The sequence below is a fragment of the Lolium perenne genome, chromosome 3 (assembly GCF_019359855.2).
Source record: "Lolium perenne isolate Kyuss_39 chromosome 3, Kyuss_2.0, whole genome shotgun sequence".
NCBI classification, from domain to species: Eukaryota; Viridiplantae; Streptophyta; class Magnoliopsida; order Poales; family Poaceae; genus Lolium; species Lolium perenne.
This window is the reverse complement of record NC_067246.2, coordinates 19,136,717-19,164,504: the sequence shown is the minus strand read 5'-3', so window position 1 is coordinate 19,164,504 and position 27,788 is coordinate 19,136,717. Positions and strand designations below refer to the sequence as shown.

The following is a 27,788-nucleotide window of genomic DNA, read 5'->3' as shown; positions in this document are numbered from 1 at the left end:
TGAAACAAACAAGTCTGTGCATTTGCGACAACAAACTGCATTTCATACTGTATACTAGTACTGACGAAAAAACAGCAATACATAGAAATACTACAGCCTGGCCTTTTGTAACACCAAAACGGAGGTCAACTATTTCATGTATATGGAGGCTTAAATCATTCTAAACCGACACCTTCCTGATCGAGCTCCAGCTCTTGTCCTGCAACTTCAACACTACTAGTTATTTTCTCAAACAAACCACCGTCGGTAACACAGCAGACGACAAAGACACGCTTTGTGTTCAGCTAATGAATCAGCACCTGCATCGGGTTATATAAGCAAATAATTCAGCATGGACACCTCTAAATTCTTAGACACCAACATTCATAACCCACCCTTCTGCAAACATTTGGGAGGGAGCAACCAACTTCTGAAATATTCCACATGGAGTACTGAGGTTTCAGAGCTTACATTGCTGTGTCTACCAGATGCACCACCACAACGCCTTGACCAAAAGAAGCAACTGGCCAGCCACCGCAAAGCACATCGGCGAGGGACTTCGCTGGACCAGAGCCCCACGCCGCGAGGCTCAGACAATCCCCAAGCGGGTTGCACAAAGTAGAAGAATCTACCGGCTCATTCTTGGGGTCCTCATCTTCTTCTTATTCACCTGAAATGAAATAACACAGCATCATTCAAAATGGTGCACACCATATATACAACAAAACAGCTAGGGACCTAGGCAAACTGAAACAAACTAGAGCGGACAAAGCCTGTGCATTTGCAACAAACTGCAATTCATACTGTACAAGTATACTGAGAAACAAGCAGCAGTACATGCTTCCTCAGGCTGGACAATTTGTAACAGCAAAACGGAGATAAACATTGCATGTACGGAGCCTTAAATCATTCTAAACTGACAGCTTCCTGGAGCTCTACCTCTTGTCCTGCAAGACACTACTAATTATTTACTCAAACAAACTTGCTGTAACAACAACTTTGCTGTCCATGAACAGGAAGCAATGCTAGGGAACATGGCAAATTCCTGTCCAACCAACCTGAACCAAGCCATGAATTTAATCTACAACATATTCATGCATTAATTCTGGCATGAGCAAATGGAAGCTTCGCACTGCATTTAAAATAGAACAATCATAATCAGTATATATACTAGTCGATTCTCAGCCACCTGAGTGGCTCCACACTGCACTTGAGGATGCTGCCGATGGTGTTCGCCACCGACACCGCCTCCCGGTACCCACCTTCACACCCCGCATCTCCTCTTCCAGTATGATTTGAACCTGAAGAATATGCAAGAATCTCAGTACTGCGTATGCATCACAAACATCAAAGCAACTTAGCACATATACTAGTGCCTATGCACACAACCATTTTTCGTTTACTCAAACGCAAGATTCCTATACTGCCTACCAATTCACACCATCAAAAAAGGCAATTTCGTTTAGGAAAATTACATGGAGAAGAGAGGGGCTCAACAGCAGCAGCTTACTGGGGAGGTGGTCGGCGACAGGAGCACGGAAATGTGGCTGCTGGCAGCAGCTCCGGTAGGTAGCAACAGCAGACACGAACACCCAGCCTTGTCTCAACTGTCGACAAATCACAGCACAGAACAGATACGGCATGAGGCAGAGCAGCGATGCATTCTCGCAGCAGAGATGGTAGGAGGAGAGTCTGACCTAGGTCGTGCGTGGGGAAGCAGCGAGCGAACTTGCGACAGAGATGAGCTAGAAACTTCCCCAGCTCCACACAGCCACCTGAGTGCCTCCATGATGTTGGCCACAATGCTTCCTCCTCCTGGTTCCCCTCCGACACAGCCAACCCCTGAAAAAATATGCAAGGGTCTCAGCACCGCATATGCATCACAACCATTTTTCGTCCATAGATGCAAGATCCCTAGACTGCCTACCAGTACAACATCAAAAGGGGAAATTTTGGTTGTGCAAAACACAAATTACATGGAGAAGAGGGGCTCACCACCAGCAGCAGCAGCAGCGCGTTGGGGAGGTGGTCTGCGACAGCCAGGCATGAGCTCGGAAATGTGACCGCTGGCAGCAGCTCCGGTAGACATCAGCACGCCAAAGAGCAGAAACGGCATGAGCAGTCCAGCGATGTAAAAAGACATTTTTTTGCAGCAGCGAAGCAAGTGAAGGTTGCTAGGAGGAGAGTCTGACCTAGGTCGTGGGGAAAATCTGCCGAGGTCGACGGCGTACTCCTGGTGGCTCCCCTTCTATCGTGGCTTGGCGCTGATGCGGTAGGATCCGACCCGGCGGAACCGGGACGGCCGCCGTCCCCAGGTCCGATGCGCGCGAGCAGGAGGCTGATAACGGCCGCGGTCGCAGGATCTGGAGGCCCAGCCGACGGACGGTCGCCGGGGACGGGGGGGCGGCCTCGCCGGCCCGCCTTGCAGAAAGCTTGGCCGTCAGCAGCCGCGGGCGGCGCTTGGACGCGCCCGTTCTTCAGGACCTCGTCGGAGGTGAGGCGGAGCTGTGCGGCCGGCGGGGAGAGGTCGACGGCGGCCGGCGGGGAGGAAGGAGGCGGCGCACGGGGTTGGGTTGGGTTGGGTGAGAGAGGAGGCGGCGCGCGGGGCTGGGTTGGGTGGGACTGAGGATGAGTGAGGGTTCGGTCGGTGTGTTTTTTTACCCAAAGGATCAGATTTCGTCTCGCGCCCACTTTTTTTACCCAAATTTTGGTGGCGCCGCGCCCATTTCACCCAAATTTTGCCGCCGGTCAGATTCTTGTGCCAAGTCAGCAATCCGCGGCACTGCTCTCGAATTGACATATCAGCCCTTCAATTCTTGCAGATCCAACGGGTCACATCTCATCTCTCCCTTCTCACGCCCAGATGCAAATGAGCACAGCCCGCACAAGCCTAATTTGCTCCGACTTTTTTTTTGTATGTGTGTGTACCCTTCAATGCATCTAGTACCTAGCTCCACACACACACACATGCGTGTGTTACCCGGTGTCACAAGCTTGCACCTGTGCCGCATATGTGCACACATCATCGAACTCGACATGGTGGGTACATTCTTTTCTGGAAATGGTTCAATGAATACAGTTTGTTGAAGCACAACAACAACAAGCCCGGGATAACACAAGTTGGCGCGGGAACCTCCATAAGAGCAATCGTGCCATGTTGGTGGTAGAGGACCTATATATGGAGTGTCGAGAATGCGCAACGTGTTGGTGTGATATCCACATCTCCCGCCTAGCTGAAGGAAATGTCGGGTCTTGCGTAAATCGAGGATCCACGAACCGAGACGGTGCCTCGAGAAACCCTCCACGTGAAATGCTAGACTCTAGGAGCTCCACTTACGACCACACAACACCCCAAGGCTCGGTGGTGGAGGGTACGTTTCGGGGCCCGTGGTGAATTGGTGGTCTGTGGGGGTGAGGGAGATTGTTGTTGTGATGGGAGGCCACATCGATGATATGAGACTTCTAGATGACATATATATGACACATGGTGGAAGGTTCAATAGGAGAGAGACGGACTGAAGATAGTAATTTTTTGGGAAAAGGAGAGAGATGCACTGAGAGAGAGAGTACGTGACATCAAAATATTATTACGATGGCGGATACACATGAAATAATAGTCATCAAACATTGGTACACCACGAGTTTATCACTCTAGGAATAAAGCTCATCAAATGAAAATGACATAAAATAATAGGGTTTATCTACTTTTGTATAGTGTGATAACAAATTAAATAAAGTATAATGCATGGCTTGTAAAAAATGTATACAATGTACGCGACCCTCTTTACATCAACCTTATATATTCATATGATATGAGGATCACATGCCCACCTCGCGAGATTTCGAGCGTCGCCACTTGCCGAGGAAGATATAAGCTTCTAAGGGAAGGAGCAGCTCCATTCACCGTAGTTAACTCTGATGCAGAGTTGCTGGTGTTGATGATCTCTGAAGGTCGTTGTAGCTTCCCACGTGCTTTTCACATGCACACTACCCCATCGAGCGCCGAACATCGAGACCTCGAGTTTCCCTCCACCCTCCTGCCTATCGCCATGACTATAAGGAGATGGTTGAGGAAGCACCTGATCTCGATGAATCCAAGCCCAACCCCTGAGCTTTTATTGAAGAGGTTTGTAGGAAGATTGAAGCATCCCACCGTATTCAACCAATGGAGCACAAACCTCGACAACATAATGCCACCGACATGAAGGGCAAACACTAGATCTACTAGTACTACTATATATAAGGAAGACCCGGCCTCCCCTCCCCCATATTCTCGAGCCGTCAAAGCCACCGGATAGGAAGATGAGAGGGTTCAGAGGGAGGGGGAGATGAATCTCAATTGTGGGGTAGGAGAGGAGTTAATATCATAAAACCACCACTTTATAGTTGAAATTTACCAAATGTGACCACTTTACATTTGCGGGACAAAAAACCACCACAATTTTCCAGTCTTTTTCCATGGAATTTGACAGGTTCGGCCCATTTCTCAAGACCAATTTGTTGAGGTGGTTTGGGCCCCACTTGTTAGCCTAATTACAAAATCAAAATAACCGAATAGTGATTAATAAAGGGAAAAATGGATGTGAATGCATGTAGTAGCTTGCTCCACACACGTGTTTTCCGATATCACAAACGACTTGCACATATGTCAGATATATGCACACGTCATTGAACTAGACACGTTGGATATAACTTCCAAGACATTGTTTTCGGGAAAAGGTCTTATGAGTAAAGTTTTTCAAAGCACAAAAAATACGAGATAACATAATTCGCATGGAAACCTCTACGGGAACAATCGTGGCATGTCTGTGGTAAAGGACATATGCGGACTGTGATGGTGTGATGTCCACATCGCTCGCCTAAAGGCAATGTAGATTCTTGCGTAAACCGATGATCCACAAACCGGGAAGGTGCCTTGATTAGGTGCTAGACTATAGGAGCTCCACTTAACACCACACAACACCGAAGGCTCGCCGATGGATGTTAGGTTTTCAGGTCGATGGAGAGTTGGTGATTTGTGGGGCCAACGAAGATTTTTGAGGTGATGGGAGGCCACATCGATAATGGGAGACTTCCATAAGACATATGAGAGAGGGTGGAAGGTTCAATATGAGAGAGAAAGGTCGAATATGATATGTTTTGCGGAAAAGGACAGAGATGCACCGATTCACAAACCCGCGATTCCAGGAAAAAACACATAAAATGACGCATCCTCGACGTAAAAGCATTTTTCTTGGAAATTCTAGAGCGACGGAAAGTTAACTCCTAGTTTAAATCCGGTCGGCTTCACGGATTCGACGAGACACCGCAGAAGCCACATGCATTTCCGTAATGCTAATGCACGCATATGACATGTGATAGGTGGAGCGTAGGCGCCTCCTACCACCGCATAGGGATCTCGCACTAACCTTTAACGCCCCATTTAGCTGCTTCACAAAAAAACCCGTTTTGGCACCCCGTAAATGAAAAACGGGTTTCCCGTGGGTCGGATTGGATATCCGAGCCCAGGGCCTTGCTTTCTATACCAGGGCCCACAGACGTGCCCAATATTGCCTCGTTCCAACAAACTATGTCATGCCTGAGCCAGTTTCCAACGCAATTTCCCTAAAAGCCATAGAACTCCGAACGTGATAGCTCTTTTCGTGAAGAGTTTTTCAAAATAACAACCTTATCCAACGTTTGACAATTGATCTAGCTACTAGGACACATAATGAAGCCCCGCGACGCCACACATTTTTCTGATTTTGTCCAGATAAATTTCTAGCCAAAACAGGCCCCCAGGACATGCGGTATCGTTGTTACGGGAGCGGGGGTGCACCGGTTCATGAACACGCGAATCCTGGAAAAAACAACACATAAAATGACGCGCCTTAGAACTCAACACATTTTCCCAGAATTTCTGCAGCGACGAAAAGTTGACCCCTAACTCAAATCTGGCTAGTTTCTAGTGGATTCAGCGGGACACCGTCGGAAGTCGTAGGCATTTCTAGAATGCCAACGCGTGCATATGGCATGTGATAGGTGGTGCGTAGACGGTCTCCTATCACTATGCAAGGTCTCGCCCAAACCTTAAATGCACCCCATGTAGCTGCTTCACAAAGAACTCGTTTAGGCACCCCAAAAATGGAAAATAGGTTGCCTGGGGGCTTGCTTCCCATCCCAGGGCTCACGCACGTGCCCAATATGGCCTTGTTCCGGCAAACTATGCCATGCCTGAGGCCGTTTCCTACGCCATTTGCCCTAAAAAGTCATAGAACTCCGGACATGATAGCTCTTTTCCTGAAGGGTTTCTCAAAATAACAAAGCAGATCCCAAGTTCGACAACTTTTTTAGATACCAAGACACATAAAATGATGTCACGTGATGCCACACATTTTTCTAACTTCGTTCGTATAGTAATCAGCCAAAACGGGGCCCCAAGACATGCAAAGGTCGCCTTTACGGAGCCCCGAAGATCTAGCCCTTTGACCGGCCACGAATGATAGTTGACCCATGGAATTTTATCTCCCTTTGTGTTGTGTTAGGTCGTAGGAACATGTAATAACAACTATTAGCACATCTTACCTCAAGATTTTCTTCCCAGGACGAAACCCTAATCCGGGAGCCCCCGCAGATCTACCCCTTTGACCGGCCACGAATGACAATTGATCCATGGAATTTTATCTTCCTTTGTGTTGTGTTAGGTCATACGAACATGTAATAACAACTATTAGCCCATCTTTCCTCAAGATTCTCTCCGCAAGACGAAACCCTAATCCGGGAGCACCCGCAGATCTACCCCTTTGACCGGCCTCCAATGACAACTGACCCATGAAATTTTCTCTTCCTTTTTGTTGTGTTAGGTCATAGGAACATGTAATAACAACTATTAACCCACATTACCCCAAGTTTCCCTCCGCGAGATGAAACCCTAATCCGGAGCCCCGCGGATCTACCCCTTTGATCGGCCTCCAATGACAGTTGACCCATGGACTTTTCTCTTCATTTGTGTTGTGTTAGGTCATAGGAACATGTAATAACAACTATTAGCACATTTTAAAGTACACGGTTAGCCAACACGTGAGACCAATATAAAATCACACATACTATATAAAATAAGGATCACAAACATATTAAATAACTAGACACACAAGAGCGGTATGGTTCCCACGTCTTCGAGATGGTATCTGCGCCACTACACCATGAAGCGATCGTCCGCCTCAGCGATGCAATCCGGCGCTGCCCTTGGCGGTAGCGCCGCACATACCCCTTTAAGCAAAGTGGCGGCTCAGAGTGAGACTCTCGGCTTCCGTCACGCATCGACCTCCGGGAAGTTCATTTGGTGGTGTGGCCGGGTAAACCTCCACGCCGCATTGTCATGTATATGCGCGGGCAGCCTCCTGCTTAGTGTTGAAGATGCGGAGCCACACATGCACTTTAGCGGTAGTGATTTCAGCTGCGAAATGGCCCCTAGTCTACATGCGAACGCCAATGTAGCATGTGTTGCTACAACGAGGAGGAGCCATCTCAACGACAGCAGTGGTGGTGTTGGAGGATGATTGCTACTAGTGGTGTTGGAGGAACTGGCGACGGTGGTGTTGGAGGAACTGCCGGCGATGGTGTTGGAGGAACTGCTGGCGGTGGTGTTGGAGGAGAACTACCCGAGACATGGCTAGATATATGTAGGGAGTTGAGGGCTCAAACAACGGGAAAACATGGCGGGAGAGAAACGACAGGAGAAAATGGCGGGAGAGAATGGGCGGGGAAACATGGCGGCAGAGAATGGGCGGGAAAAAATGGTGGGAGGGAATAAGCAAGAATTGAGGCTATGCCGATGGTATAACCGTCGGCATAGTTTTGGCGGGAAACCCTAATTGCTGGGAAACCGAAAGTGAAAGTGGGCAGGAAAACGTAGAAGCTATGTCAACGGTTCCCCCATGCACAAAAGAAGGACCCGAGAAGGCGTGGTGACGAGGCGGCACATGGGAGGACGTGGCCCATGCCCGCATAAAATAACAGTGCGCAACACAGATAAGGCACATGGAATCATAGACCATTCAAATTTGTGGACTTCGAAACAAATAGAAGGCAACTTTTTTTTGGCATAGAGCTTTCTCTCGGAGCTACGACCCATCTAGTACTCTTCTACTAGGGAAACAAAGTCCTCTAAATGTCCGCCAACACCTATGCGCTCCCTACGGCTACCCTCACCTCAGTCAAGCTCAATGGCATCCATGTGGCCTGGATTCGCCGTCGACTGTGTACCTGTGTCCCTCTAGAGTACTCACCATCCATGACAAACATGTGATATTTGGATGCGAATGGGTGTAGAAGATGGATCCATGGAGGCCATATGAGGGATGGGTGGAGTCGCCCAACTCCACTGTTGTATGGCCAGATGGGTGATACCAAGGAAAACCTTCCGGTGGTGGCCGCGGTGTGCGTCAATCATGTTACTCCCTCCGTCCCACAAAACATGTCAAGATTTGACTAAATTTGGATGCATCTAGACACTAAATAGTAGCTAGATATATCCAAATTTTGATAAATCCCAGACGCGTGTTGGATGGGACAGAGGGACTAGAAGAATTAGGAACTAAAAAGAAGTCTAAATAGCTACGTGTACTCATGTCACTACCAGAAACCGGTCTTTTCCCCACGGCCATGAACCTACAGAAAATTAGCATAAACCGTCAGGGTAATAATTCCTGTCGGCTGACCGACAGGATAATTCCGCAGGGATTATTTCGACGGAAATTAAAAATGCCTCGACGGTTGGTCGACAGAATTATTTCCCTGGCGGGTGTTCCCGACGGTGGCCCACAGAAATTGTTAGTCCGTCGGGTTTACTAATTTTATTCTCAGGTCAATTGACCCACAGGAAAAGCCTCCAGAAAACAAAATCATATGAAAACAAGCCCACGTGATAAATGCTTGTACAAAGAAGGGATAAACGCTCGCGGATGGAGGGGGAGGGTGGGAGAGGCGGAGCTGCAGGTCGGAGATGGGAGCTATCCGTGCAGGGATATGGTGGCAATCGGCGGTGGAGGGCCTGGAGGCCGGCGGCCGGCAATGGAGAGGAGCTAGGCTAACGGCGGCGGCGGTGAGTACTGAGTACGTGGAGAAGACAAAGAAATGGGGAATTTTTCTAGGGCTTGCCTTATCTAGTGTTTTTTTTCTCCCGTGAAGCCATGGCGCGAATACTCTAGAGTTGGCGCGGAGATGGAAATATTTGCCCGCGAACTCGCCTTTCGCGCGGGCTAATCAGAAATAATTCCTGTGGGCTGAGCTACACACAGAAAATGTGTTATCCTGGCGGGCCGGGCGAGTCCACAAAGAAATGCGGTATATTCCTGGCGTCCATGGAAAATCCGTCAGGATTATATTTATTCCTGGGAACTAATCCGGGCCTCAGAGGAAAATAGCCAGCCTAGAGGAAAAGCTCGGTTTCTGGTAGTGTGTTTACTAACTAAATGAGCTTACATATTTAATGTTATTTCTTAATCTTGATAATCATGCTGAACTTGCAGATATTATTTAAGGTTTTCTAAAATAATTGAACTAATTTTATCGATATATAGTTAGTTTACATTGCTTTGATCTCACGGGAGGAAAGAAATACCTGACACGTGCAAACACCAGTATAGATATGAGTTCATGTATGTATTCACGTGTAGTTCAAATAGCAGATAGTAGTCACACACCGGTGCGGCAGTACATACGTACACATGGAATATTAACTCCATCGGTACTAGATACGGTAGCTAACAATTCGTTGGGATTTACTACTAGTAATCCATTTCGGTCAATGTGGATCAAAACTAGTCACGCTCTCTTTATATGCATCAGTTGTAGATGTTTTTTAGCATGCACCCACTAGTATGGCAGGATAGGGTAGGCAGGAAAATACTTGGTTGATCCGCGGCATTTGCTCGCCGCGCAAATCGGCTTTTCATTGGTACAAGTAGAATGTACGTAGGTCCAGGAAAGACGCTCACCGGTCTGAGTCGTCACGCGGCCAGCCATATGCGTCCGATGTCGTCAGCGACCCCGGCCTGCACATTGAGCCACCGTTGAAAAATTAACTGGTGGTGTCATTTTTGTGGCTCGTCGAAGTTTTCATTGTCCCTAATGTCAACATTTGGATAGAGGGCTTTGTCGTCGACGCGGACGTGGAGAGGGTCACATCAATGATGCCGGAGCGCAGGCTTGGCGCGGAGGCTCGGGCTACGACCTCGAGGAGATGGATGTCCTGCGCTTTCGGTAGGGCGCCATCACCGAGGAGTGGCGCCGGATAAAGTTGCAGTTGGGATGGGACTTGCCGTCAATCCCGCCTCCCGTCCCGACAGAAAAATCCGCTAAACCCATATGTGCCATCCCTATTTACTTTATTGTTGTAAAAATGTATTTATTTGGGTGACTTAAGTACGTCGTTTTGTTTTCTTGGCGTTCGTGGTTTATTGTTATTGTACTTGTGTGCAAAGGAGACAGATCGGCCGATATCACTGCTTTAGTTTAGGGATGGCACGAGTCTTGACCCACATCAAATTAATTTTGGTGCTCCAACCGAATCATGCATGGTCACGTGTACTTGTTTTACACTCCAACGCCCACTGCTGGCCACTCGACTGAACGCGCCTTTTCCGACGACGTATGTGCTCCTTTTATATAATTACCCATGACGCTATTTTATCTCACCTTTTTCCTCCCGTTGCCACCCTGGATTCGTGCTGCTACTTCAGGGTAGATGTATTTTCTTTTTCTTTCGCGATGTATGGATTTTCATTCGTGAAACCTGATTGATTTCCTTCGCTCGCCATCACCAGCTCAACGGTCAGCTCACCAACAAATTCCTCGTTTCTTCACCATGGATAAAAGCCAGGTTTCCTCATGCTAGCTTAGCTAGGTAGCTAGCTAATTCCTCATAATAAGTTTCTTCTTCCCTCCGATGGATTAGCGCGCGCAGGGCCACATACGCTTGGGCCAATTATTTGGATGATTAAGGAGGAGATGGTTTGGGTTCGAAACAAAAGTCACGTGACTAGCTAGAACCAGCTGTGGTTAATTAATCAGCGCACAAGACGGCGTCCATTCACGCCGAGCCGGAGCTGAAGGCGTCCGCCGGAACCAGCCCAATCGCCGGCGCTCTGCTGCAGAAGAAAACGGAGACGGCGGAGGAGCTGCAACCAGGGGACGCTGTGGAGCCCGTCGGAGCGCCGGCCTCCTTCGCCGGAGCGTCGCCGATTCACGGCCACGGCGGACGTACGGCGCCAGCCACGCGAGGATCCTCACGTCGCCTAATCACGCAACGGCGGCGACCGGAGATTCGACTTCCACGGACAGCACGCCGGTGCGCAGCAGCACAGCCGCCTGCCTCCGTCTTCCCTTTTTTTCCCTTTCTTTTTTGGTGCGTGGCGACCCGTCTGTGAGGGCCGCGATACGGGCTGTGTGTGTGTGTGTGAGAGTGTCCCTGTGGTACGGGCTGGCGGCGCTTCGGTATCCGCCTTGCTGTCCGGCCGCGTTGGGGATGTGGATGCTTGATTGATCTGGGCGATTGGAGGCTTCGACTTCCACGCCGAAACACGAGGAACTTTCCGCCAATCAGAACCGATCTACTGGTCCGATGATAGAAACATCGATAACGACAACTATGATATAAACATCGCTTGCCTGTTCCGCCAACAAGGAGCGCTGATCCGATGATACAGAGCAACGTCGCTCGCCGCAAGCTTAGAAGATCTCGCTAATCTACCCGACGACGTCTCTTTCGGCTCCCGCAGTCGCAACAGGCATATTTGGGTCGAACCCCGAGGACCACATGCTCGAAGGACATCATCGACAATGGGCGCGATGATGGCGACAATGCGTACTCCAGAAACATGAAGGTTAACTCATACTCCAATTTTTGTACTAACCAGTTCTACTCAGCATGTCCTCATGTGTGTATGGTTAACATAACTCAAGTCGAAGGAGAAGTCGAAGATGCATGTGATGATGATGAGTACGGAATTCAAGATTAGATCCCACTCGCATCGACAAAGGATGTAGCGTACTCGTCGGTACCTAAGTAGAATCGAAAATCTCCGTAAAAATCCAAAGCAACTTTTTTGGTGTCGGCGAACTTGCGGGCTCGTTTTGGAGGCCGAAAAGGCCTCTTTTGTGCCCGGAGATTTTCTCGATGGATCCCGTGGTCCGACTTCTCTACAAAGGCAAATAGAATCCCTTGAAGTGTTAAATCGCGGGGTTCCGTAAAAGCGCAAATCCGGTGGCCGGGGAGAAAGTCCAACTTCTCGAGATGGTTCTCGACACTGTCACACGCCCGATTCGGAGCTCGTATGAGATGGATACGGCCTCACCAAATTACCGGCACATGAAATCATGGGACATCAAATTTCTGGGGAAGACGCAACGAGTATGTAGGCGCTGAAATTTGGGCGGGAAAACCTGACGCTGCGCTAAACTGGGCGGGAAAAGCTGTCTGACAAGGTATCAACTTGTCAATGCCTATGGATTGTAGGCTAGGGTTTAGTTAGAAGTAGAGGGCAAGTAGATCTCGAAGGTTTCAAATTTAAAAGTACTCGACGATTATGAAAATTAGGGTTTGCAGATAATGATTCGATGATCTCTCGTCCCTCGACTCCCCCTTTATATAGGAGGTGGGGCCGAGGGATTCGTGTAGTACAAATTACAGAGTCCGGGACGGTTTCTAACTCATCCCGCCAGATTACAAAATAACACTTCCTATTACAACTCTATCTTTCCTTAAATACATCTTGGGCTCTCGAATCCTCTTATTCTTCTAGTAGTGGGCCTTCAGAAACCCCGGTACTATCTTCGGCAAGCCCATTTGGGATGCCTATGTCAGTAGCCCCCGAGATTTTGCTTGAATCGTAGAGTTAGGGAAAATCTCCACTGTTTATTTTTATTCAAAAGCTTTAACCTTTTTATACTTCTTCATATAAAATTCTATATTGTACAGGGATAATGGTAGTTGGGGCTAGTTCATCTGACGGATCGTGTACTAGTTAACCGCTCCGGTGGCAATCCGCAAAACCTACTTCAAGATCACGTCCCCGGACATGATCTCGGATACCGGTGTAAACGTCGACAGTGCCGCTTAAGGTCTTACCATTCGTCGAGTCCCGCCAAATTTATCGGTACCTAACGCGTCCGTTAGATTTTTCTTCGTATCTCGTTGATACGGATAAAAGCAGCAGAGCGCAGTCTTTGGCGATGCCACGCCCACAGAACGGATCTCGGGGTCTTACCTTCGCAAATTTGCGGCATTCGTAAATTGATCGCAACTTTGGCGTTCGAGAATATATTGTCGAGTGCTTTTCCTAATGTTGGAATGGCACATTTTATCGAGTCAATTTTGACTTATATTGTTCTACCGATGGGAGTATATGTAGAGTTAATTATAACTCAAATATACTCTCTTGCTTTTCTATCTTTTATTTTTGAACTTCATCGGGCACGCGAACAGCGTTCCCGATGGGAGTAGCTCCCGAGGCTACAGCCAAGAACTTGTGCTTGGTTGTAGGCTCAACATTTTAGTCCACCTTGTCACTATATTGTTATTATGTCCCAATATGATCTTCTCTTTATCTCTCGGGTGCGCGAACAGCGCTCCCGATGGGAGTAGCTCCCCGAGGCTACAGCCAAGGACTTGTGCTTGGTTGTAGGCTCAACATTTTCTATATTGCCATACTCGAAATTTTACTTTTTGTCGAAGTAGCCCCCGAGCATTTGGGCAAAAACTTGTATTTGGTCAAAGGCTCCCGAAGTATTCAAATAACTCCTCTTGTCGCCAATCTTTTCGAATTCTTGCTCGGCATGCTTCAAATTTACTTCATCTCTCGTTTACCGTGATTTTTCTGCCCTCGTGGGTCCATTGCTTCTTCCACGTTGACACGTCGTGCAAGTGGGGGACACACGTCCTCCGCTTTTCCGGCGCACGTACGGTAACGCTTATCTCAAAGAAAATACCTTTTTACCCTTTTATCTAGAAGATTTGTCGTCACCACACGATTTCTTCATCCAACGGTTCATCGCTTCACCCGATTCTTATATAAACCTTTCTTCAACCTCCGTGCACTCCTCGCTTGCGCCGCACATCCGTTTCTCTTCGCAAAGCTTCCCCGCGCCCAACTCTCTCTCGTTCTTCCACACTCACGATCACCGCTTTGCCCATTGCCGTTGATGCCACCGCGCACACGACTTACTTCGCCACAGCACGCCGTAATCCAAGATGGCCGCCGAAGATCTTGAGTGGGAGAGATCCAAGATCTCCAACCAGGATGTCAATACGCTCGAAGAGGCTTGGCCTCATGAAGAAAGAAGACGCCATCCGCTTTCCTAGCGAGGAGAGCTACCCCAACCCTCCAATGGAGTATCGGGTTAGTTTCGTTGATCACCTTATCCGCGGCCCGTCGGCTCCAATTCATGATTTCCTCCGCGGCCTTCTTTTCGTTTATGGGATTCAACCGCACCCGCTTGACCCCAATTCCATCCTTCACATTTCCATTTTTATCACACTTTGCGAATGCTTCCTCGGAATTCCTCCTAATTGGATTCGTGGAAACGCATTTTCTCGCCTCCGCCGTAATGAGCCACAACGCCACCTATAACATAGGCGGCGTTGTTATCTCAGTCCGAACCGATGTCGATTATTTCGACGTCAAGTTTCCCGATTCTCGTCCAAGGATGGCGCAAAAGATGGCTCTACATTCACGAAGAAAGTGCCAACTCGTGGAGCACAACATAATTCCTTTCGACGGAAGTGCCAAGATCCAGCCGCCGTCGTTCTCGGGACGCTCGAAGCTTCCGAAGAAGAGAAAAAGGCGACAGAAGCTCTTATGTCTCGTATTCATCAGCTCCAAAATACTCGAGGCAAAGAACTATCTGGTGTTCAAATCACCGCCTACTTCCTTAGGATTAGAGTGCAGCCTCTTCGTGCTCGCAAAAATCCCCTTTGGACGTATTCTCGGTGAAAACGACGCCAACGTAATCTCCAACGATCTTTCAGAAAGGACTTGGAGAAATTGGTTCGAAGAGTTTCTCGACTAGCCAAGAAGGATCCTATTCCCTCCTCTTGTCGAGTAGAACCATACAAGGCTTCCAATCCTCTTCCCGAGGTATTTTGTCTTCTCGAGTTTTTGTCTTGTTCTAAACTTTTCCTTGCATCTCATTGTATTGGTATCTCGCTAATTTTCTTTTGTCGCTATTTTCTTGCGTAACCATCCTACTATGGCTTCCCTTCCTCCTCTTCCCGAGGATGGAGAAGTCGAAGAAAGGACCATTGTCACGGATGATAATCAGAAGCTCCATCTTTTGTGAACGAACCCGTGGATTCTCGAAAATCAAGGGTCATTCTCGAAGATACTTTATCGGCACAATCTCCTCCCCCCGCTGTCTCTCCAAGAGGCAAAAGGAAAAGGAACGATGTCGAAGATTCCGGCACTTCCAAAGCCGAAGAAATTGATCCTTCACGTCGAAGGCAGCTTATGATCCTTATCTTGGATCCTTCGTCACTCGTAAGTCCTTTTTACTTTTCTTCTTATTTCTGTACTCGAAATGTTTATCTTGTCTTGATTTTAAGTCGTCGATTTTTAACCAACAAAGTGATGACGAGGAAGAAGTACCAAGTGTTGACGTGGCTCCTCGAACAAGCACGTCACATACCGTACTTGCCTCGTACACGCTAGTTGAAGGAGAAGAATCCTCGCCTCCTCAACAAAACGTCGTCACCACAACTCCGCCAGAAGCCCCCTTGCTCCTTCACCAAAAAGGACAAGGGTTGAAAAGATTGTTGAGCCTGCCCTCAATTGGGCGCTCACGACTCGCTCTTGGATGATGTAAGTTTGTTGATATCTCTGTTTCCCCTATGTTGCTTTTTTTACGTCTTCACTCTCTTTTTCATGTCGGTGCTTCTTTTCCGCGTTCTTCTTTAATAGCCCATGATCAAAGAGCTTCTCCGCATTGGGTCCCAATTTATTGGGTACCGTGAGTATGCTAGCAGAGCCGAAGGTAACAACTTTTATACTTGCCGTTTTTCCTTGACTTTTTGCTCCCGTTGCTTGTCGCGATTTTTGATCTTTCCTCTCTCTTTTTTATATCTCGACAGAGAAACTTGCAGAGGCCACCAAACGTGCCGACGCGCTTGCTCAAAAATTTGAGCAAAGTGAGGCGGCTCGTAAGAAAGCCGAGCTTGTTGCTAGTGAAGCCAAAGCCGAGGCCGATGACGCTAGAGCAAAGGCTGCTAGTGTCGAGGGATTGCGTAAAAACTTGAGGATGTCAGAATCGCCTTAGACGAGCACAAAGCTGCACAAGCTTCGTGAACAAGGAATCCTCAAACGTCTGAAATCCCAAAGTCGACGCACTTTCGCAAGTTTTTTGATCCCTTCTATTTTTACGAGAGTCACCGTTTTTTGTTGTTTGACCCACATTTTATTTCCTTGGCAGACCAAACAAACCAGGAATTTGATCTCGTCGAACTCGTCGACGACCCTCTCATTGATGCACTTTCCTATCCGGAGCTGCATGGGTCCGAAATTCGTGAAGGCGTGGCCAATGCTAATGCAGGATTGTCGGCGTTGTTCCCCTACTTCTTCCCGAAGAAAGAGGAGCCCTCGACTTTCCTTAATCTCGCCAAGATGTTCAATTCATCGAAGACCTTGGACCGAAGATGCGCCAAGAAAATATGAAAATTGCTGTCGAAAGCACCGTCGCTTTGGTTGCCGATACCAACAAAGCCGTTGATTGGACGAAAGTTGGCGACACCGATCATATAGAGCAATCAAGATGGAGGTCGTTGATTAAGGAAGCCAAGCCCAACACGAAGAAGATCTTGGCCTATCTCGGGATCAAACCAGCGTCGACTCCTAGCTCATCAAGGCCGGAGGTCTAGTTGCATGCCTCTTTATTTTTCTTTCTATGTTTCTTTTGCTCTTGTCGCCAAAGTAGTCATTTGGCGACACGTACTTCCTTAGCTCCACCGTAATGCCTTTGTAATTATTCCGAGAGATCAATGAAAACTCTATCTTTGTTTGTTGTTTGATGTTGTCTTGTCTAAATTTCAGTTGATATTTGATAACTATACTCCGTCTGCCGCTCCTTCCAATATTTCGCCCTCTTCTTCTCGCTCGAGGGGAGCTTTTGTCGGTATCGCACCCGTCGAAGATACCTTGTCGCAAGAACTGGACGAACTTCGACAAAGAACTTCGCAAAGATGCGAAGAAGCAAACACTTGTGATGATGGAAAAGTCTCATAAATCATCTCGAAGCCGAAAAATTGCACTTCAAAGAAGCTCGCGAGGCCGTGGCTGCTAAGGAAATTGCTGCTTCCGAGGCTGAAAAGGCGACTACTCGAGAAAATTTCATGCTCGAGTTAATGAATGAAGCCATGCTGATATGTCGGGTATGCTTGTTTCATCCTCCGATATCTTTTATCTTCATGCTACGTCTCTTGAAGTTTTTCTCGCTTCCTTTGCTTTAACAGTTCCTTTATCGATATCATATGCGAAGAAGAGAGGGTAAATACTAGGACGAACCTCCTTGTTAACCTTTCTCTTGATCATGGTTCTTTGTTTTGGGCTACGCCGTAAAGGACCCGCCAGGTTGTCGATTTCAAGATCGCGTTTCTCAAACTCACGATTTCCTTGATTTCGTACCAAGACCCCGTTCATGGTTTACAATTCCATGTTCCCTCTAACGTTCAACCAAAAACTCTTCCCGAGGTAATGGAAAAATTTAAAGACGCTCACAAGATCCATGATTTTGTCAAAGCTCAACCGTGGTCGGCGCCAGATTTGCTCTTATCATGCTTCGTATATGCCACTCGAAACTTGACCTGACCGGTTGTTGCGAAAGTTCATGAGAAGGTAAAGCGCCGAAGAGTTGGTGTCAACCGAATTAACACGAAGGTTTCGCCTATAGCCGAGGAAATGATTGAAGACCTTCTTCGGATGGATGCCGACTTTTTGCCGACTGGTCATTATGCTGACTTTCTTGGCGCTCGCTCCGAAGAAGGCAGAATTACCCTTGATGACATACCGCATCGGGAGTAATTATTTTCCTTTTGTAGATAACTCTTCTTTTAACCTATGACTTTGATTATATATTGTGAAGCAAACGTCGTATTTCTATATTTGACTAGCCCCGAGTATTTCGTGGCTAGTTGTTGCGAGGTTTTTGAACCAAGGCATTCATTATGGTGAATATCAGCCCCCGAGCGTTTTTATTGAGTACTATTTTGTATTTTGATTGACTCACGAGGTATTTTTAATACCAAGGCGATGCTTTTTTCTTTCGACGAACTATATTGAAATTTGTCGGGTTCGAGACTTTGAGCATGTCGATAAAGAAAAAGTTATATTGACACTATCTTTATTATATTGCAGCACCGCGAGCCCGCCTCATTAAAAACCTTTCCCGCCCCACTCGGTGCCCCGAAAAAGGAAAAGAGTGCGTCTGAAAACTCGCGGGCGTTTCAAGATATTGAAGTTTCATAAGGACCGTATTTCAGCTCTAGGCATAGAAACGCCCGAGTTGCGCTAATGCCCAAGGGTTTTGCTCCTCCACCCCCGTCTTCTTGTCCTTTATTCTCGTATGCTCCTCCTCCGATTACTTCGTGACGATGTAAGGGCCAAGCCATGGTGACTCGAGTTTTTCATGACTTTTTGCGTGAGCCGAAGAACTAGGTCTCCCACCTGAAAAGACCTCGGCCGCAAACGTCGACCGTGGTAGTTTTTCAAGTCCCGTTGGTATTTGGTTACCCTTGATAGTACTTCGTCTCGAGCTTCGTCGAGTGCGTCGACGTCGTCCTCCAACGCCTGCCGTAGAAGTTTCTTCATTATATTCAAAGACTCGGGGGAGTCGTGCTCTATTTTCGTTGGCGCATCGCCTCGCTCCATGGACTAGAAAAATAGGGTCTCCCGTGTCGCCGTATTTGGTGTTGTTCCTGATGCTCCACAACACACTTGGTAGTTCTTCCGGCCAGGTATGCCGAGCTTTTTCCAAAGGGTCCTAACAGTGCGTTTCTTGATGCCGTTGCAAATGATGCCATTGGCTTTCTCGACTTGCCCATTGGTTTGAGGATGTGCAACCGATGCAAAGTGCAGCTTGATACCTACTTCCTTGCAATAATCTTTGAATTCGTTGGATGTGAAGTTGCTGCCATTGTCTCGTGACGATGTCGTGGGGTACTCCAAATCAAGACGAGGCCTTTACGAATTTTATCGCAGATGTCTCCGTCTGGTGAATTTATCGGCTTCGCTTCTATCCACTTTGTAAATTTGTCGACGCCTACTAGCATATACTCCTTTCCTCCCGGCCAGGATTTGTGTAACTTGGCTACCATATCAAGTCTCCATTGGGCAAAGGGCCATGACAATGGTATTGGTGCTAGTTCTGGCCGGAGAGTGGGGTTTTGCGGCAAACCTTTGACACGCGTCGCAAGTTCTTACTATTTCCTTAGCGTCCTCGATTGCCGTCAACCAAGAGAATCCTGCCCGAAAACCTTGGCCGCAATAGCTCGACTACTTGCGTGGTGGCCACAGATTCCTTCGTGTACATCCTTCGTAATTATTCTTCCTTCTTCGGTGTGACACACCTTTGCAGACGCCCGAAACACTCCGCTTGTATAATTCCCCTTTGACTACCGTGAAGGCTTTGGAGCGTCGAATTATTCGCCTTGCCTCGACCGGGATCATCGGGTATTTCTTTCCGAGGATGTATGATATGAACGTCCGCATCCATGGTATCTCGTATCACCATGACCAGGTCTTGTTCTTCTTCTTCTTCCTCTTGCTCTTCCTTGGTAGCCCCCGAGGGTTTCTTCTCCTTCTTTTTTGACTTTGTTGATTTGGTGGATCTCTCCGTTATCTCTTCCCGTAATACACACGGCGGGACCGCAAGGCATTGCGACCCGATATTTGCAAGAACGTCGGCTTCGCTGCGTTGCTCAATCTACTAATATGAGTTACTTCGCATCCATCGAACAACTTCTCGAGCTCGTTGTACACCTCCTTGTATGCCATCATGCTATCATTGATCGCGCCACATTGGTTCATAACTTGCCGAGCCACCGCTTGTGAGTCGCCAAAGATTTTTAGTCGAGTTGCACCGCAGCTTTCGCCATCTTCATCCCGTGTATGAGAGCCTCATATTCTCGCTTCATTGTTAGATGCGTTAGGGAACGTCATCCGAAGGATGTACTTCAACTTATCGCCTTCAGGTGATATGAGCACTACTCTCGCGCCAGCCCCTTTCTAGTCTTTTGGACCCATCAAAGTTCATGGTCCAGCTTTCTCGACAAGTCCTGAGGTCCCGTGTTTTGCAGCTCCATCCACTCGCGATGAAATCCGGCAAAACTTGCGACTTGATTGCTTTTCTTTTTCATACGTGATGTCCCGAGGGGAAAGTTCTATTCCCCAAAGGGAGACACGACCCGTAGCTTCTGGATTGTTTAGTATATTTGACAAGGGAGCTTCATTGACCACTATGATCGGATGTGCCGAAAATAGTGGCGCAATTTTCGTGCTGTTGTGAACACTCCATATGCTAGCTTTTGATACCGAGGGTACCTTTGTTTTGAGGGCTACGTAACTTCGCTCACGAAGTATACCGGCCTCTCGCACTCCATGGATTTTGCCTTCTTCTTCTCTTTCGACTACTAGCACCGTGCTAACCACTTGAGGTGTGGCTGCAATATACAGCAGAGAGGTTCCTTTTCCTTTGGTGCCACCAAAATTGGTGGTGTCGAAATTTTGCGTTTCAAATCCTCGAAGGCTCTATCGGCCTCTTCGTTCCATTGGAATTTATCTCCTTGCTTTATCAAAGCGTAAAATGGTAACGCTTTTTCTCCTAGCCTCGGCGAAGAATCGCTCAATGTCGCGACTCGCCTGGGCTTAGTCGTCAGATCTCTTTCAACTTTGTTGGCTTCCTCATTGTTACTATAGCTTGTATTTTGTCGGGATTTGCTTCAATCCCTCTTGCCGAGACTAGGAACCCCAGGAGTTCTCCCGCTGGGACACCGAAAGAACACTTCGTCGGTTCAACTTTAGGCAGAATTTGTCGAGGTTGTCAAAAGTTTCTTTGAGATCCTCGATCAGCGTTGCCCCCTTTTTGACGTTATGACGACATCATCGATGTATACTTGCACGTTTTTCCCGATCCGTGTTGCTAAACACTTCGCATCATCCTCTCGATATGTTGCTCCCGCATTTTTTAGACCGAAGGGCATTGTCTTGTAGCAGAACACGCCGTAAGGTGTAATAAACGCTGTTTTGGCTTCATCATCTTCTTTAATCTGATCTGGTTATAACCAGAGTATGCATCCAGAAAGGAAAGACGTTCACACCGCCGTGGAGTCGATGATTTGATCGATCCTTGGGAGGGGAAAGTGATCCTTAGGACAATGTTTATTGAGACACGTAAAGTCGACGCACATGCGAAGGACTACCGTGTGTTTCTTCGGCACCATCATCAAGTTAGCTACCCATGTAGCTTCAGAGATATCTCTTTGATAAAACCAGCCTCCTCGAGTCGATTTATTTCGGATAGCATGGCTTTGCGGTTTGGTTCCGAAAACGCCGCAAAGGTTGTTTGATTGGTCTTGCTACCGGATCCAAGTTTAGGTGGTGCTCGGCAAGTTCCCTGGTACTCCCCGGCATGTCACCGGACACCATGCAAAGATTTTCCAGCTCTCACGGAGGAACTTGACGAGCGCGCTTTCCTATGCGATATCCATATTTGTTGCAATGGATGTCGTTTTTTTCGGTCTGTCGGTGGATTTGCACCTCCTTAGAATTTTTCTCGTATTGAAAGTTGACTCTTTATTTGGCCTTCCAACGTCCGGCAAGACGTCGTAGTCAATCATGCTTTTTGACGCCAAATACTCAGCTTGCATCCCGAAACTTTCTCGATAGCCGATGAAAATCCTTGTCGCATTTATCGGCTAAAGCGAAGCTTCCTTTGATCGTGATTGGTCCCCTTGGTCCAGGTAGCCTCCACAATGTATGTGTAATGTGGCACCGCCATAAATCTAGCGTATGCTGGTCGTCCCAACAAAGCGTGGTATCGCGATTTTAAAATCTACGACTTCAAATTCCAGCCTCTCGATTCTATAATTCTCTCGGGTTCCAAACCGAACGTCGAGGTTGATTTTTCCCATGGATAATTTGGCTTCTCTCGGTGTGATACCGTGGAACCTTGTGTCCGTTGGCTTCGTGTTCGCTAAGGATATGTTCATCTTCCTCAATGTATCTCGCATACATGAGGTTTAAGCTGCTGCCGCCGTCTATGAACACTCGAGAGACGTCAAACCCCGCAATAATCGCCGGTAGAATAAGTGCTGACTGCCCTGGTCGAGGAACTTGTTGCGGATGATCTGCTATGGTGAACCCAATATCTTGCCCCGACCAATTAAGATACTCGACAGCTGGTGGAGGCATTTTTTCTGCCATAAACACTTGTCGTGAGATTACTTTCGAGCTCTATTTGATGGCCTTGCCTTCGAATCATCGACACCGCTCCATGAGAATTGGGATCAACGTAAGGTGGTGGTGGGGGTGCTGCTGCTATTCTCGAGCCGATGTCGATTGTCGTCTCGTGATTGCGGGAGGTGGTGGCAGGTGGATCTCGCTCCCGGGTTCCCGAGGATTTCTCTCGTGCCGCCGAGCATTAGCGTGCTCTCGCATGCCTTAGCATTGCCTGAAAATTTCGACAGCCTTTCTCGCAAGTGCCCCGACTGTCTTTTACCGTTGTTGTCAATGAAAAAGTGCATCCGACACGGTCCGTTCATCATCTCTTCAGGGGACATGAAAGGCCTTGGGAACCTGGGCCCGCTATTTTGTCCGTTGTTGCGAGAATCATCCCCGTTGTCGCTTCGCTGCTCATCGCTTCTCTGATAATCATCTCTCGTTGTTTCCTCCCGTATTTGTTCGAAAACCTGCCGAGATTTGTCCCGGAGCGTCGTAATTCGGTACCGCCGAGGAAACCGTCGCCTTGGTTGATAGTTTCGCCCGGCCTCTTCTCTCGCGACCCGTGTCGTTTGTTATAGACAGCATCTTCTCCATCTGCCCATTTGTTTGCTATCTCCATTAACGCAGATATCGTTCTTGGATTGGTTCTCCCCAAGTCCTCGACAAAATCTCCACGCCCGATTCCCGCAACAAACGCATCTATTGCTCTCTCGTCGATATATTTTCTCGCCGAGTTTTTGATGATATTCCATCTTTGGATGTATTTTCTCATTGACTCATCTCGGCTTTTGTCGACATGCTCTCAACTCCTCTAACGACGCAGGTTTTTTGCACGTGGATCTGAAGTTCTTGACGAACACGTCCTCGAAACTTTCCCACTGTCGATAGATCCCGGAGTGAGTTTCTTTATCCACGATCGTGCGGCTCCACTCAAATGCACCTGAATGCTTTGCATGGCTGTTGCCCCGGTTCCTCCCGTGAGCTTCACTATCTCCAGATAGTCGACTAGCCAATCCTCCGGATCTTGAAGGCCGTCGAACTTTTTGAAATTGTCGGGTAGCTTGAATCCCGAAGGGACTCGAGTTTTTCGGACTCTCCTCGTGAAGCATGGCAAGCCGCACATATCTTCGTCGTTAAGCTCCGGAGATTGCCGATGATCCCTTCGCTTTGTCGTGCTCGTCGACTCTTGCTTGTGCTGCCGTATCTCTTGCTCCACTTGGTCCTTCGTGGCTGCCGCCGTTGTCGCCGCAGTCGTGGGCTATTTTGCCTTGTCGTTCCTTCGGAGGCGTTGAAACGAACGCCGTCCCCATAGCTCCAACTCTCGCTATCGCCATATTGTATAGTGTTTCCCTTGGATCACCCGGAGGTGGTTTAGACGCGAGGATAAAAGCTTGTGTCGCCATATACCCAGCTTCGGTGTCTTAGGGATAATGTTTCCTCTTGTGTCTATCGACATAAAGGACATGTCGAGGTTTTGAACCAAGTGCTCTCTTTCGCTTCTGTATGTGTTGTAACCTTGATCTTCCTCTGCTCCGAGCCTCCCCGTGGCTATCACCCGAAGTTCTAGATTGTCGACTCAGATCTGCCCTTCTCCGCTCGGATGCGTGTCGCTTCCTTTCTCCCGTTCAACTCACCGTCTGCTTTTCCAATTCCTCGCAGCTCGTGCGAGCCTATATTGATATGCTTGCAATTCCTCCGGTGTGGCCGTGGTAGCCATTGGTTCTGCACTGCTCATAGCTCTCGCGGCTCGTCCCACGCTGTTTGTGAAAGTTGGACTTATCTCGCCGCTCGGCCCGACGTATTTATTGCCCAGGCCTTGTCGCAGATTGGAGGGATCGACGTATGGATTTCCCGCATCGTCGAAAGCCTCGTATGTTTCCTCTGATCTTCAATGGCATAAATCTGATGATACTTTGTACTCAGATCTATGTTGGGTTTGGTGGCATCATCGTTTAGATTGATGAAGACCTTGCCCACCGTGATAGATTTGTCGATGAAGTCATAGCTGCCGACATCGCTTGAGCCATCGCTTATATATGAGTCCGCAGATGACTCAAACGACATGTCGTTGAAGATCTTGGCGAAGTTTCTCTCTTGTTCGTGTTGATGTAGCGTGTCGCCGAAGTTTCTTCTTCTCCTGACTCGGTTGACGACGCATAGCTTGAAAAATCGGAATCGACCTTCGACGATCCCGACGAAATCGGAACCTCGACACGATACGATCCTTCCTTCTCGACGCGAAAGTGAAACCTTCCGAACGTCATCTCCATGGGCTCCGCCAAATACGCATATGCATCTAAACGGGAGGGTGGGTGAGGAACAAAATCGACAAGACCAAAGAATGATCCGTTTACCTCGATCCATTGTGTTGCTTGCGCTGATGATGTCGAAGATCTTGAACGTGCCATCGAGATCAGTATCCTTACGCCTCTAATTCCCACAGACGGCGCCAATTGACAAGGTATCAACTTGTCAATGCCTATGGATTGTAGGCTAGGGTTTAGTTAGAAGTAGAGGGCAAGTAGATCTCGAAGGTTTCAGCCGAAAAGTACTCGACGATTATGAAAATTAGGGTTTGCAGATAATGATTCGATGATCTTCGTCCTCGACTCCCCCTTTATATAGGAGGTGGAGCCGAGGGATTCGTGTAGTACAAATTACAGAGTCCGGGACGGTTTCTAACTCATCCCGCCAGATTACAAAATAACACTTCCTATTACAACTCTATCTTTCCTTAAATACATCTTGGGCTCTCGAATCCTCTTATTCTTCGTAGTGAGCCTTCAAAGAAACCCCGGGTACTATCTTCGGCAAACCCATTTGGGATGCCTATGTCACTGTCGGTACGAAAATTTGGGCGGAACCGACCGGCAACGTCGTGGCCTCCCACATACGGAGCACGAGAGAGCGTTGTTAATCTCCGGACAGCTCGAAATCCGAGGCGGCCGTACACCCGCCGAGCCAGAGTCGAGCCATGCATATCCACAACCCACAACAATGCCACGCTCGGTTGCGACCACCTACTCGATGGTAGGCTAGAACGGCCGTACATCGGTAGTGGCGCGGTAGCCAAATTAAGCATGTGGCCCCGCCGCGGGACGATGTTGAGTTGGAGAGCTACCAGACTTCAACCTTAACTTCTCCAACGACTCCAAGTTGAACTAGGTGTTTGCACCTGACGCGGGTAGGGCAGAGCTAAATGGTAAGCCTAAATAATTTTTACTAGTAGCTAAGTAGTAGTAGCACTCGTACTATAATACTACTAGTAGCTTGAATTAATTAGATTCAGCTAAGCTATAATTAGTTTGTAGCGAACTATAGCTAGTAGCACGTGACGTGAACCAAGACGAATCCATCGCGCGCGCATGGAAGAGAAGTGTTGAGGGCGTACGTGATTTGCATCGATTAATTAATGAAGACTGTGCGCGATCGCCTGGGCCGATCTGTTTTTCATGTTTCGGTTATGTGGCCGTGCTGGCCGTGCGGCCGCGCGCAAGGACACCCAAAGCCAGCAGCGGTCGAGCGAGCCCTCTGCTCCCGGCCTCCAGCCAATGCGGCTGCGTGAACTCATGGTCAGGACAGTTCCCGCGCCGGCGACCCACACCTGTCATGGATCCCCCTGGCCGGCCTCTCCACCGGCAATCCACCGTAGATCCAGTGTAGATCGACCACCGCGAGCTCCGTCCGGCGAAGATGGTGGCGGGTAAGGGCCGAAGCGGGCGCGAGGGCGGCCAGATTGGCCGCGGCGGGAGCTCCGCCGGCGAGAGGGAGAAGACTCCATGGTAGCTACCGCCACCGGAACTACGGCCTCGTGGCGCCGCCGCCGCCAAGCGCAAGTCGGAGCGGCACGCCGCGGACGCGCGTCCTCCCTTCGTGGCCTCGTCGTCCTCGTGGTCGAGCTCCCCGCACTCCGCCGACGGCGTTGGTGGTGAAGATGGAGGTCGACACCGAGCCGTAGCCGGAGCCGCCGCGCCTCCTTTACTTCACCGCGGGCGACTACCTCGACGACGAGCAGTTCAAGCTCGTCCTCCCGCAGCTCGGCGTTAACGCGGGCCTCGCGCCGGACGACTTCATCGCGGAGCGCGAGCTCAACACCGTCGTCGGCCTCGTCGCGCACTCCAGCCAGCAGGATGCGGACAAGGCCGCCGAATGGAGGTGCATCGCCGTCGAGCATGAGCGTGTCTTTGTCGACCTCGTCAGCGACGAGGAGTGAGGAGCCGACGCGTCACCGCCATGGCACAGGGCTCCGGTGAGTATCACGGAGCCGATTTTGCTGCAATGTAGTGTCGTGGCGGCGGGATTTGTAGTTGCTTTTGATGTAAGTAGTTGAATTTAGGATCAATGCAAGCATGAACTCTCCGATCAAACTATTCTTCCGTCGTGCGCGTGTTTATTTTTAATTTGCGTGCGTTTTTTTCAAACCCTAAATCCACGTTAGGGTGCCCTGGATACGTGGATTTCGGGTTTAGGGTTTGCCGTATCTGTAGAGATGCTCTAAGTTGGGCGAGCCCGGAATAAACCCCCTATGTGGTGCGGTGCGGGTTGAACATCTCACCTAGACCAGATGTCCGAGCCAACCAGCAACATAAGTACTAGTTGAGAAGAACGTGCGAGCTCGACTGACAGAATCATGACAAGACATGCTCCTTCTTTCCCGCCGTCACATACATGTCAAACTCTAAATAGTTTTACCAGCGGGCTGCATTGTAACATCTAACACTTGTTTACCTGGCCGGCCGCACAGAGACAACAAGGCCTACATAAGGCCCAGACAACGCGCATGTGGCGATGGCCTTTGTTTTACCCAACATAAAATTGCACAGCCGTCCAGAAACGAGGCAAGAGGAGGGATTTTAGTCCCACATCGGCTAGAGGTGAAAGTTGAGAGCACCTTATAAGACCAGCTTTTGTAGACATGTAAAATGGTACAAACACACATAGGGCTGCGGTATACATAGCGCGTGCGCTCGCGTGAATATTCAAGACTTAAGACGCTTGGCGCGTGGATAGCGGATAGCGGACTACCAAATATTATCTATCCTTTTTTTATTTTGATAGAAAAATTGTTTTCTTAAGATAGTTGTTACTCTAGAGGCAAAATCTGAGAGCACATGTCATTATCTATCCTGTCACGTCTCTACCGCCAGTCTAGGGGCGAAGGCATCGATGTATCGCCGTCAATCCTACCTACCCGATGGTGACAAAAGATGACATATCACGTACTTTTCGTCTAAACTAACCAATTATATTTTTTTTACATTATCTTCCATCGTCAATATATGTCGCGAGGGTACAAGTGTACGTATGTGCTGTTCATCCTGGTTTTCTTTCCGACATCATTGCACG

General features: G+C 48.5%; 1 protein-coding gene across 1 annotated transcript; it reads right to left on the bottom strand.

Annotated features, from left to right (window-relative positions):
- LOC139837809 (uncharacterized) lies at nt 1-26,616 on the bottom strand. The gene is made up of 9 exons (XM_071827096.1): nt 26,443-26,616; nt 2,172-2,601; nt 1,975-2,045; nt 1,677-1,821; nt 1,490-1,586; nt 1,242-1,280; nt 1,038-1,111; nt 451-649; nt 1-299 (listed from the first exon to the last, which is right to left on the bottom strand). Exons 1-6 carry the CDS (start codon nt 26,614-26,616, stop codon nt 1,244-1,246), a joined length of 954 nt encoding a protein of 317 aa, XP_071683197.1. The 3' UTR covers nt 1-299; nt 451-649; nt 1,038-1,111; nt 1,242-1,243.
- Between the last annotated feature and the right edge of the window lie 1,172 nt (nt 26,617-27,788).